Source organism: Diplotaxodon limnothrissa, linkage group LG15 (genome assembly GCF_057381915.1).
Source record: "Diplotaxodon limnothrissa isolate DT_005_m linkage group LG15, D_limnothrissa_male_GT1.1, whole genome shotgun sequence".
NCBI lineage: Eukaryota > Metazoa > Chordata > Actinopteri > Cichliformes > Cichlidae > Diplotaxodon > Diplotaxodon limnothrissa.
The window spans coordinates 10,286,330-10,300,178 of record NC_140610.1 but is presented as its reverse complement, the minus strand read 5'-3'; the positions used below and the strand labels follow the sequence as shown (position 1 = coordinate 10,300,178).

Here is a 13,849-nt window from a genome sequence, read left to right as displayed (position 1 = left end):
AGGTACTTTAATAGTTTGAAGAAGGCTCGTGTGTCACACCACTCAAAAAGTTCTGGTCCCACATAAAGTTCACATTTTAAGATAAAAACAAAAACAACTCTGTAAATCTTTAATGCATTTATGTGACTTTACAGTAGCTTAGTGTACAACATTTCCAATGGGAAAACGTTATTACTGTGTAATAAACAGACTTTCACACAATATTCTTTTTAATTCCTTCTAAGAAATGTCGGTATGTCTGCTCACATGAAAATTGGTATATTTGATGAAGGCAAACAAAATTATGCCTTCATACTATGATCCCAGCTTGAAGTACATCAACATTTTGTGCTTTTTAATTCACATTATTTCTTCCGGCATGTGATGGCTCAAAAATGCCATCTCCTACCTGATATATGAAATTTGAAACAATAGAAAATTAGTTTTGACCCTAAGAATCACTGATAGAAAAATCATCCTATCAAAATGTAGGCTAAAAAGAGACCTCTCATATGTAGTAAATTCTTTCAGCCAGACTCTAATCCCATATGGTGATACGACCCTTTAAAGTTTACCTAAAGTGCACATTTTGAGTTTCTCTGTAGCGAATTATCACCAAGCAATGCTTTTTTCCCGTTATTGTGTCATAGACAATAATTTGGTGCAATTTTTTTCTCTGACTCTATACCACCTCTTGTGACATTGAAGCTCAAGGTTAGAAAATTGTGCTGAACAAAAACAAGATTTTGGATTTAGAGTTTGAATTTTTGTGTAAAATTAATTCGTTTGCAGTTTTTAGCCCTCTGAATCTGTTCAAAATCACCACCCTTTCAGCTTGTTCGTGGCCACAAGTGGCCAGGATAGGATTTAGAGGGTTAGATTGTCAAATTTGACATTGACATTTGTTTTTCCAACCCTGAAAATTCCATGTTTCCCTTTCTTAAAGGGGATAGAACTTGTAAAATAGTCCAAAAATTGAAATTTCATCTGGCTTCATGAAATAACATTATTTTGTAAAAAGTTCTGGGAGGTTAGGTGGGAACTTTTTAAAGGTTTTGTGGGTCTGGTTTATCTGGAGAGTGTAGACAGATTTTAAAAGAGCCTATCGGAATGATCTGGCTATTAAAAATATGTGTTCATACAAAGGCACAGGTCTGGTTCATGAAAATGGAGTGCAACATGCAAGCTTGCCTTGTGCACTCTTCTCTCCTTCAGAAAACACCTTATGATCGATTTTTACTCAAGAGTTTCTCGTGACCTTGAATGATCTCCTGAACTGCTGCAGGATCATCCAGAGTACTCAGGTCGCCCAAACCCTCCAAGTCGCTCTCCACAACTTTACGCAGCACCCGTCGCATTATCTTACCCGAGCGGGTTTTTGGCAGACGCTTGGCAAACTGTGACGAACACCAACACAATGAGAAGTTATTAAATAAAGTCAGATCATGACTGCCAGCATTTTCAAGTCAGCACTACAAAATTACCTGGATGAAATCCGGAGAAGCGTACTTGGCGATCTTTTCAGATACCATGCCGTTTAGCTGCCTCGACAAGTCTGCCTCTTGTACATCGATGCCTTTTTTAAGCACCACAAAGGCGTAGACACCTGACGATGCAAAAATCACACATTTATCTGCTACATTTAGCAAAACACATTGCTGACTGATTTACACTGAAAGGAACTGTGCTGAGTTTCTTACCTTGTCCTTTGATGCTGTGTGTATACCCTACGACAGCAGATTCAGCCACTGCAGGACACTGATTCTGTTTACAGAAGTCACAAACAGGATAAATTCAGCATCTTCATACTTTGTGGTTCTTCTAGAAAGACATTAAACTATTGCTTTAAAACAAAAAAATTAAACAACAACAACCATATAGTGCATCTGATACATCAGCCAATATGTTTTTTCTTTCAGATACAGTAAACTTGAACAGATTTATAACATTTGTAATATGTAGTAATTTATTTACTCATTTTGGCTCCGCCCACCTCCACTCGAATCGGCTGTTTATTGCATTTTGGGGCTTTCCAACTGAGAAGTTGAAGATTGCCCTCTGGTGGACACAGTGTGCAATGTCAACAACATGTTTGAAGGGCGTCTTCTTTTGTTTTCTTTTTCTGACCGTTATAAATGCCAATATTTATAGATGGGCAAATAGTTAATATTGATCTGTAATATCAGCGAAGTGATGAGCTGATAAGTGAGCTCTACAGCGCATTACTATTTAGGCTGTGGGCTGTAGCCGGACCATGCTCCCATTAGCAGTGATGCTCCTCAACATAAAAGTCAGGTCAGTTTTACAGAGAAATTGAAGATTGCTCTGGGGCTCCCAGAGAAAGATGCATTGTGAGCTTAATAAGGACTCAACTTTAAAGATGACGTGGTTTTTGCTTTTTAAGCTCAGAGCTGTGAACCTTGTAATCAGGTATCTCTGAGCTTTTGAAATGCAAGACATTCAAGTTAATCAGTTATTGGCCTTACCACTACGTCCTCTATCTCTGCTGTCCCTATCCTGTGACCGCTCACGTTAATGACATCATCAAGGCGGCCGGTGATCTGGTAGTACCCCTCCTCAGACCGATAGGCACCGTCACCAGTAAAGAAGTAACCTATATTATGTGCACCAGTACAGAAGGATTTAGAGACTGTACATTTCTCTTTCTGTGAAAACAGACATTAAGAAAACAGAGGCGGTCTGTTCCTGAACTCGTAAAACTGTACCAGGATAAGGCTGGAAGTACGTGTCAATAAATCTCTGGTGGTTGTTATGAATAGTTCTGGCCATACCAGGCCAAGGTTGAGCCATACACAGGGCTCCGGATGTGTTGTTGGAAGTCAGCACTTCGCCCTGAAGAAATCCAAAAACAATGCTAAATGTTAACCAGAAAAAAACAGTGTTACAAAACTTCTAAAACATTCCTAGGACACACAGAAACGCTACATTAAACCTCATTTAGCTCATTGGGTGATTTTTTTTTTGCTATGTTTTGGTTATGAGAAGCAGGAAAAAAAAGACTGGCTCAGGGACATCACTCCAACTGTCAGCACAATCTGTGCTTTGCAAATGCTAAAGCAACCTCAATCAGCACAAAACAGAGCGACAGATTTTTAATAGGGAGTTTGGCATGCACACACTTGGCCTGATCGTGGGAGTGGGAGGAGTATCAAAAGTGACACAGCTGGTGGCTATTTTATAATCCTAATCTGACCCCATCTCCCAGGTCGTTCCCAGCCATCCAACATTTGCAGGAACAGCACACACACACACCTCAGTGTCCATAAGCACCGGGTTAATGCCAAAAAAGGGTCGCATAGCCATTCCTGGGACAATCTCTGCGTCTGGGTCTGATGGCCTTGGTGCGATGCAGATGCCACCCGTCTCTGAGAACAGAGCAGAGCGAGTAAAGTGTGAATATATTTCAACATTTTTCCTTCAGATTACTCTGCCCTGTCCCTCACACTCAGCCCCATGCCAACTGGTTAGTGTATATAAAAATCTTTAATAAGCTTTCCAGACAGACACATTTAGTAAATTTAATAGTACAAAGGAATAAATTACATCCCACTGTTAGCTATGGCAATTATTATTAGTTTTATTATAAATTTTATTTGAAACTTGGTAGAGATGTTCCCCAAAGATCCGCACTTGGCCCAGCGATGTGTTCAGTATACATTGTATTTCTCTGCTTAGCCACATTGATTTAAACAGTTTTTGCCAATTTAATGTTGCTCAGAGGATTTTTTTTGTTTATTAAGCCACTTAACACTGATCTATGAATCATTCAAGCATAAAAGGTACCTAACTCAAGGGATGAACCAGTGTTGTGTCTACACACAACAGACAAAGAACCAATTTAGGCACTTTTTAGTAGCAGCATACCAAAGTTAACACACTTTGACACACACAAAACAGTATTTTTAAACTCCCAAAGAGTTATTAGCTGAAAACCTGATATTTATTGCCATAACGTGAATTATGTTCTTTAAAAAAATTGAGGAAATTCAAAAGGAAGACCTGACATAGACCATTTTTTAAAATCCAGGTGCTAAGTGGAAGGTTGAATGTCAAGAGGTCCTTCTTGGGGAAGGGAAACCTCAACATTATTGAAGGCGTGTGGGATCATCTTAACAGACAGCAGAAAAAAAGGCAGCCGACGTCTAAAGAAAAGCTTTGAATGTCATCCAAGAAGAAAGTTTGACGAAGAGAGTTCAGGCTGTGAACTGAAGAACTGAAGAATAAAGGCGGTCATATCACTTGTACGAACTCTGTTTTTGCCTAATATACTGCATTCCCATACATGTTGTCATAGTTCAATAAATCGCAGTTTGTGAATCTACTGTAAGCCCTTCTCATAGCTACAGATGTAGATTGTGGAATTACAGCCATACTAAGTAAATTAAATGCTATTAGGTCTGCGTGGACATCAGGGACCTCTGGTAATCCTCCTGGTGGTGTTGGTAGCAACAGAGGGGACTTTCTACAAAATAGGACACAACAGATGATTCGACAATAGCATTAGCCACTGGCATCCTGTTTACATCAGCTGTAACTGTGAGAGTCGTTGCTTCACAGTCCCAAGAAACAATGTGATTAACAAAAACAGTCCAGGTCGAGCACACAGGCAGTTAAGTATAAAAACCGGAGACAGGAAGCCCGGCTTCCAGTTTGAATTTTGCTGACTTTGGACACAACTAGGTTATCTCTTTTTCCAGTGATTAGATGGCATCATGTGTCTGAAAGTTTAAATACACTAAGCTATTTTTCCCCTTCATTTGCGCTGATTGAAGCTACTTTTCAAGCTCCCATCATCCTCTGTCCTCTCACCTCTCCAGTCCTGGATCATCCTACATGGAGGCTGTACGCCAGCAACGGCTCAAAATCCATTTTCCTCTCTAAACAGGCTACTTGCTTCCAGATCAACCAAATGGCATTTATGAATAATGCCACTTAGCCCTAATTGAAAACACTGGACCATGAAAATAACATAACAACATAATCCTTTTTACAGAAGTAGGGTATTTAGGTCATATCTGTGTCTGTAATTCTCAAGCTCATGATGCTCTAATGTTTAATTATCGTCAATTAATTATGGACTTTTGCCATTTGTATGGTAATTAACCCTGCTCTGCACCATTAGGTCATTACGCAATCTAATGAAGAGATAACTGACATTATTAGCAAAATCAGCTGATTTCTAACATGATGTTATTATGTCCCATCCAATGCTACACTTGTGCAGCATTTTGGAATCTTTCAGTCATCAAACGCTGAAGGACACGTTTATTTTGCAAGTTCTTCTTTCCAGTGGAAACTTCTGCATAAATTCTGCAGTCACAACATGTGCATCCTGCTGTCGAAACAAGCTAACTGCCACAACTGACCAATAAAAAGGAAGGGGGTAGACGTTTCTGCTACCTTCTGATAACCCTATGTAAAAGAAAATAAAGATAAAAAAGCAATTGTGTGAAAGAGTAGAAAAGAAAACTTATGAGAACATTTTGGTTTGGAGCTTTAATAAATAATAAAATATAATAAATATGATGAAGCAGCAGTGCCTGCCTGATAAACTGGTTCTGGCTACATCCTAGCTTCCCGTTTGTTTGTCTGTTTTTTGTATATTTGTCACACTTACATCTTTTAGATCAAACAATTTAATATTATACAAAGTTACCTTGAGGGTAAATACAAAAAAATGAGGTTAATCACAGTTAATTCATGATTTAACAAGCCGGGTGCAATTGCTTTTCAATACAGGGTCAGATAGTTTTATTCCTTTAATAAATTAAATCATCATTTATAAAACTGCATTTTGTATTTATGATGGTTTTATTTGTATAATATTACAATTTGTCTAATTATTTGAAGCACTTAATTGTGTCAAATAGGTAAAAAAAAAAAAAATCAGGAAGGGGGCAAATACTTTTTCCACAGCACTGCAAGTGTGTTTTAACTGTGTGTACACAAACAAGGAGGATGTACAAAAGCCAGTACAAAAGCAGCACTTTTGTTCTGATATCTGCCAGAATTACAGAACCGAGCGTAGGCGGGCTGGTGAGACCTCTGTGTGGGAAAGGTTTATCTCAGCATTCCAAGTAAGGCCACAAGGCAGACAAGTTAGCGTGTTTGTTGACGTGAGCAGAATAAATTGGTGAAACGGAGACTCGTCACGTTTATCCTAACATTTTGTGAAAGTCCAACCTGTTTTTACGTTTGGATACTCAGTGCTGGAATCACATGATTTTGGTTTGGCACCACAGACTAGTCCACAGGAGAAGTGCATCCTCTTCAGATCTAAATGTCCTTATCCCCGCTTTGGTGGTGGATGACTTGAGTGTTAAAGCCACTGAATTTTCTTCTTTTTTTTCTTTAAAAAAAAAAATATATATATATCTCATTCCTTTGGTTTCCTGAACCGCTCCTGAAATAATCTTTAAGTCTGAGAAGAAAACACGTGGTTTGATTTTTAACTCCTAAGAGAAGAGAAATGTCTCTCTCCCTCTCTCTGTCTCACACACACATTACGTAACACTGTTATTGCTACAGGGACTCAGGCAGCTTCTCTCCCCTTTAAGATGGACTGTTTTAGTGTCTGCAGACGTGGCTGTGTTTGAGGAGGAGTTCATGACCTTACAGTAAGTTTCCATTGTGGAAGGATTAGGAATGAGGAATGTTCTAAGACTCACCGTGAAGCATGAAAATTCAATGTGAGCACAAAAAAGGAATTATTACAGATCAGCTAGAGAATACAGGGCAATATAAGGAGAGTAGGACAGACTATAGACTACACATCTGTATCTTATTGTTCTATACATCATTTGAGAAGTATGATCAACGTCTCTTTACAGGCTGGGATTCTCGCCATTTCTCTCAAACGTGCTGTAATCACATCGCTACGCAAGAAACAATAACTTCAATCCACTGATTGTTAATAATTACCAGTTATTAACTGCAAATAACTTGGGACACCAGGGTCCAGCTGACTCACTGGTATTTTAACCAGCCTTAGTCTCTTTGGTTGTTTTATGCAGACAGCTGCATTAAAAAATAAAATAAAATACAGAATTTTGTAACTTTACTCTTTCCAATAATCTAATATTTAAATTTCTGAAGTATCCAGCTGAGTTTGTGCTACTGTAAAATGTAGTGTAGTGTTGTAAAATGCGGTGAATAAACCTGTCACTTCTGTGTGTTCGGTTACCGGTCTGCCACCAGGTGTCCACCACAGGACAGCGTCCGTCCCCGACCACTCTGTGGTACCACTCCCATGCTTCGGTGTTGATCGGCTCGCCCACTGCAGACAGACAAGAATAGCTTAAATCATACGGTACTGTGCAAAAGTATTCAGCCACCTGTCATTTCTTTACAATTTGCTTCCACAGAGACAGACTTTCTTTGGGAGCAGAGCGGTTCAGTCCAGCTCTTGAGTCATTCGGCAAACTTTAGCCTTTTCTCCGTGTTTCCCCTCGTCTTGACTTACTTAAGGAGGACATACTACACACCATGCTAAGATTTGGCAAGTTATTGGCTAATAGCTCTTTATGAGTAATCTTGTTGGCGCAAAAACAGTATTTTATGCCTGTCAAAGTGTGTTATAGTTGGCATTTTAGATTTGAATAAACAACCAAAAAAGAAAATTTCCTCGAAAAATTGTCAGGTACAAGGCCCGGACAGAAAATAAGTGAAAAAGCAGCCAGTATCCAAAGAAAAACTTTAAAAGACCTTCAGAAATCTTGAACTATTGCTCAAGAAAAAAAAATGCTGGAAAGTCTACTTCAACACAAAGAAATTAGAGATGGCTTAAAACTTTTTACACAGCAACTCTCTGTCTATAACCGCCTCATGGCTTCATGTCTATTGCTACACAAATGAGAACCAGGTGAAAAAATACTTATTCTTTCTAAGCGTCCTGTTTCACATACCAGACCCGAGGGTTTTGAGGGTGGAGCGGTCGTACTTGTTCACCCACTGATCTCCATACTTGAGCAGCAGGCGGATTGCTGTGGGGGCCCCATAAAACTGGTTGATCTTGAGTCTCTCAACCATGTCCCAGTATCTTCCTGTGAACAAGACAAAATGTTGATTTATTTTTTTAACTTTTGGGTTTAGGATAAAGCAGTAGCCTAAAAACCAAACCCTTCAACTGTTTTTTATATTTATTTTTAAAAACCTATCACTTGAAGAAGCTTTGCCTTTTTCTGTGCCAATAACAGCTCAAACAATGGAAAACTTTGCAGATTGTCATCTACATGTTGTAGCTGTTTACTGTCACCAGGGGGCAGTGTCACAAACAGTCTGCACACTACTCTTGTTTGTGTTTTTATCAGTCCTTCAGCAAGCCATAACCAACAAAGAGCCGAGTGTTAAACCAATCACTTTTCATGCTACTTCTCCCACCATGTGAGACACTCGGCTATCACTTCCTGTTCTGGCTTACTTTTCAGTCAATCAGCATTCAACCTGCATACGGTGTCAACCATGGGAAGCTACACACTGCTGGTTTTTCATATGACTGCATATCAATAATCCTTCACTCTGCACAGTCATAAAGTTATGCAAAGAAACGCAAACACGGTATCATAAATCCCTCACACGGCAGTTTGCTGCACCATCTTGTGGTGCAATCTGGAATTACACAAAGGTACACCCCAGCTCTAGTTCAACTTCAGCTGATCTCTCTTTAAAACAATACATAGCATGAAATAGGAGCACTTGTTTCTTCACATAAGTTCATTTCGTCAGGTTTTAAACTATCATTAAACACAAAAATTTACAATATTGTCTTTCCATCAAAGAAACATTTTACTTTTTATTTTGTGATAGTGTATTTGGACACCTCAAATCATAATTTCCATTTTGTTGTAATCATGTTCATACCTGGGTCTGGGTAAATAGGAGTGCTCTCAAACAGCACAGTGGTTGCCCCGTTGGCCAGCGGCCCATAGACCACATAACTGTGTCCCGTTATCCAGCCAATATCCGCCACACAGCCAAATACATCACCATCGTGGTAGCTGAAGACATACTGGTGATGACAGGGAATAATTAGAGGATTAGACGAGACAAAAACATAAAAATACTTTGAATATTCACTACCACGTGGCTCAATATTATACTAATATTTGACCCTTCTGAACACAGCAAAAATCTTGAACTGTCCCATCATGCAAAAAACATTTCAGAGAACCTCCTCATTTAATGTGCTGCAAACCAGGCTGAGATTTCCTCTCACACATAGTCACACGGAATTACAACATCACATTTTTGCCATTTATGGCCTTTGTTGGGAAATGGGAGCTAAACACTGTGTTTGCCGATAATGAAAACAGTGATTGTTTACCCTGTGTGTGAGCGCAGCATACAGAAGGTATCCAGCCTGCGTGTGGACAAGACCTTTGGGCTTCCCTGTGCTGCCAGATGTGTAAAGGAGGAACAGGACGTCCTCGCTGTTCATGACAGCTGGCTCACACACAACATCTTCCTTTAGCATCTCCTGTACGATGCAGTGAATAAACACAGTTACAACACCATTTATATTTTTAAGGCCAGATCACAAGAAGACACAACAACCCGTGTTTAGATTTTGTATCTGTCACTGTGCCAGGAGGTCAGTAGAGCCTGTGCACAGTTGTTATACCTGACAGTCACTAGTCAATCTCCTGATTAGTTTAGCAGAGGCTAGCTAAGAAAACTGGTTTCAAGAGCTAACATAGACACACATATTCCAGCTGTTCAGCCAGAGTCACTTTAGGTCCTTGTTCGTCATGAAACATGAGTGTGAGATTTCTTAATTTCTCATTTCTAATGTTTTGTTTGCTCACTGCAAACAATATAATATAAGATGCAAAATGCGCATGCTAGTATTGATTGTTTTTGTTTACTGATCAGATTTAAAAGAAACTCACATGAGTAACTGTGATTTTTCTTCTTTTGGTTATTTGTTCAAAAATACCAAATTCGCCCTCTACAGCTTGTATTTGGATTTTAAGGATTTGATTGGCTTTCTGCTCCCTCACCTCCTCCATGGCAATGTCCCTGGCCGTCATGGTGACCGGATTGTCTGTTCTCATTGCAACAAAAACCTGCTTTACTGTCGGACAGCTCTGCACTGCTGTGTCCACGGTTTTTTTCAGCTCTGTGACCTTACCACCCCTGACCCCCTGGTTCACCGTGATGACTGTGCTGGACTGAGCTGCAAGAAGTTGAAAAAAAAAAGAATAAATAACACAAAGAAACAAACAGTTTAAAATCGCCTGTCTGATGTTTTGGAGTATCCAAAAAGCTCTGATGTTTGGGGTATAGGCATGGCCCCTTTGCAGGTGTTCTGGGTTGTTTTACACTGAGACATTGGTAGTTAATTAATAAGTTCCTTATGGCTGCCTTAAACTATGATTGCACTTTGCAACCTGTTTCCCTTCACTGTGGGGCCTCTTGATTTAAGAACTAGGTTTCTTCGAATGATTCCTCAGTCAGATTTCTTGGAACTGGGGGAGCTGTTTCAATGCCATGGACTGTTTGCCATGCTCCTTGAGACAAAGGGAGTTTTTGTAGAGTGGTGAGCTGCATTTTGAATGCTCAGTTGGTAGGCGGCTGTTATGTGGGGAGTCTATGGACTACAGTGGGCAGCATGGGTAACAGTATGGATGCTAGGACCCAAAGTCTCACAGCTAACCACTGCACTCGGTATGCAGTATGATCAGTATTGATCACTTCACTCAGTGTCTTTAACTTTGTGACTTATTTGATGTAATGTTATAAATGCAAACATCCCGCCCTGCCCCTTAAAGACATAAGTTACATATTGATTCCTAGTTTTTAGAGCCGTTTAATAAGACAGTTGCAAAATCATGGATGAAGAACCAAAACTAAATCACAAAAATGATTAAATATAAAATATTGGGGACCTTGCTGAGGGGAACTACAGATTGGGTCGATGAGTAGTGCCCACTGGCACAGCACATGATGTCATTTGCTCCGCTGTGATATTAAAATGTTGACAAGTGCAGCTCTAAGGCAGCTTTAGGAGCTCAATAATAACATCTCACCATCCCTGATTCGCTCTGCCAGGGCATCTGCGCTGAAGCCCGCAAACACCACGTTGTGGGCCGCACCAATGCGGGCACAGGCCAACATGGACGCCACGGCCAGCGGGCAGGTAGACATGTAGATGGTGACGCAGTCCCCCCTCTTCACACCATGCCGCCTTAACAGGTTGCCCAGTCGACAGGTCATCTCCAGCAACTCTCTGCAAACACATGCTCATGAACTTCAGGAACCAGAACCATCAGTGCAACACCAACTCCAAACTACTTACCCGTACGTGTACTTCATCTCTGACCCCCTTTCATCTCTCTCCCAGATCAGAGCCACCCTCTCAGGACAGGTGTGCACATGGCGGTCCAAGCAGTTCACTGCAAGAGTCCGGAAGGAAGCACGCAGAGAGATGACAGATGTCTCCTTGTGTACTAATCAGCACAGTGCCATGAGGATACTGTATGTGCAGATATATGACATACAGTAGTACCTGGCTTTGCTTCTCAACACAAAGGGAGCACAGAAAACTTTGTGCGATGGCACACATGCTTATTGTATTCTACTTAAAAGTGGACGCAATCTCACCGGACACATTCAGCTTTCCTCCCTCGAACCACTTGATCTTGCCTCGGCTTAGGTCACAGTCCTGCACGGTGTGGAAAGGAGTGCTCCAGCAGAGCCTGTGGCGCGCCACAGCGGCCCAGAAGCTCTCACTGTTGGAGACGGACAACTCCCGCAGCGCCGCGCGGCCCGACACCCCCTCTAAGCCCGCAGCCTCCGGCATGAACGCCGCGACGTTGCACCGACTTCGACCCGAAACATGGAGATAAGAAGCAAGAGTCCGACGAGCGAAAGAAGAAGCGACGTACTTGGAAGTGCAACCGCACTGCAGCCACATATTGTCAGTGAAAGTGCTCTGCGCTTGCTGGACGATGTTCCCGTCACGTATGAGGTCGTTGAGATATCCTGGAAATTACACAGATTAAATTTCGAGAGTTGAAAACTTGGAAACTCCGAAGAGTTCAAAGAGGAAGGGCTTGAGGAGTGATGCGTTAAAGGGCGGTTACAAACTAGTGAACATATCAAGAAAATAAACCCACCCCCACAGAGTTTCAAGTTGTTTTTCACCGTGAAGTTGGGTAATGTTGAAATCAACCTCATTAAAGTCTTTTCAAACATTGCTCACCTCTGGGTACAAACTGTTTCTCAAATCCACCACTTTCAACAATAAGACTCACTGTTTACGTTGCATGCTGGACCATCATAGCCACGTATGTTAGTTTACATCTACAAATCTTTATTATTTCACATTTAAACGCTTTAAACAACTTCGCTGAGCTTCCCGGATATTAACGAACATCCGCAGTACAGTTTAACTTTGGCTTTGATGTCTTCACTTTACAGACTGCCACCTACGATGCCAGCTGCAGCCGCGTACAGCTTGTACTTAACTTCACTTAACAGTGTTTTCGTATGTGGCCACCAAGTATTTAGGGTGAGTAAAGAAGAGCAGTTGGTATCGATCCAACACCAAATAAATACCAGTTTGAAGTATATTTGTTTATTTTCCCCAAAATATTAATTTAATAGAATTCATTGGGTTGCATACACAACTTAAATATAGAAACATAGTATTAATCATATTGTGCTAGTATAGATCCAATGCAATCAATATCTGGATCAATCAGCCCATTAATGAGAGCTTAGACAGAGGCTTTACAACAGTGTAAAGTTCTGCTTGTTGTATTTTACACATCACTGTGAGGATTGCTTTAAAGATAAAGAAGTGCTGAGATAAACTTTATAAAAGTAAAACTTCCATCATACCTAATTCCAGGTTCATACTTTTTTCTTTAAGTTTACTAGAGAAACTTTGCGTGATTCATAATTCAAAATAATCCTCTTTTATCTTCTACTGGGCCTTTCTTCTGATTGGTATGGATGATCTGCTTTACATGACATCATGTAGATCCAGGAGAAGAAAAAACTGCCTGGGACCTTGGCTCACATGGACTGCTTGCACACCTTATTCTAAAGTCATGTTTTATGTACCCCCATTCACCATAACGTTCAGTGTATAACAAAGATGAGCACAAACATAATAGGTCTTGTTTATTCAAGCTGTGTTGTACAGGTTGTGTGTTTTGGCTTCTGTAGCACACTAATTTCCTAACTTTTGGTATAATTAAACTTTATCCAGTCTTATGCAACTGTGATGACATGTGTCACTACAGCAGGTCCTCAGTGGGTTTTTTAAGTAGGTTGGTTAGTCATTTCTGTACTAAAAAACATGTTTTATTCTAAGACCTTAACTCACCAGTTTTTTTTAATATTCATCCATTTTCTTGACTGCTTATCCTATCCCACCTTTCACCCCATCACAGCTGGACTGGTCAACAGACTGTTGCCGGGCAAACAGAGAAATAGACAACCATTTACATGTACAGCTAATTTAGAATCAACCTGACAGGCATGTGTTTGAATTGTGGGAAGAAGTCTGCGAGAACCCACACAGAACATGTCCTTGAACCCAGGACTTGCTTGCTGTGTGGTGTCAGTGCTAACCCCCACACCACTGGGTCATCTTTAATTTTATATGTAATATTAACACTATATGTAATAGTATTTATCCATCCATCCATCCATCCATCCATCCATCCATCTTCTTCCGCTTTATCCGGGGGCAGCAGCCTAAGCAGAGAAGCCCAGACCTCCCTCTCCCCAGCCACCTCCTCTGGCTTATCTGGGGGAACACCAAGGCCAGGCCAGCCGACAGATATAATCTCTCCAGCGTGTCCTGGGTCTGTCCCGGGGCCTCCTCCCGGTGGGACAT

At 40.7% G+C, this 13,849-nt stretch overlaps 1 protein-coding gene across 1 annotated transcript; it reads right to left on the bottom strand.

Moving 5' to 3' along the window:
• Positions 1-226: 226 nt before the first annotated feature.
• Positions 227-11,997, bottom strand: acss1 (acyl-CoA synthetase short chain family member 1). The gene is made up of 14 exons (XM_085371845.1): positions 11,602-11,997; positions 11,297-11,393; positions 11,028-11,227; positions 9,999-10,174; positions 9,323-9,475; positions 8,860-9,007; positions 7,905-8,042; positions 7,184-7,276; positions 3,253-3,365; positions 2,706-2,832; positions 2,466-2,593; positions 1,680-1,743; positions 1,464-1,585; positions 227-1,376 (listed from the first exon to the last, which is right to left on the bottom strand). The coding sequence occupies exons 1-14, from the start codon at positions 11,912-11,914 to the stop codon at positions 1,203-1,205; spliced, it is 2,046 nt and encodes a 681-aa protein (XP_085227971.1). The 5' UTR covers positions 11,915-11,997; the 3' UTR covers positions 227-1,202.
• Positions 11,998-13,849: the final 1,852 nt, after the last annotated feature.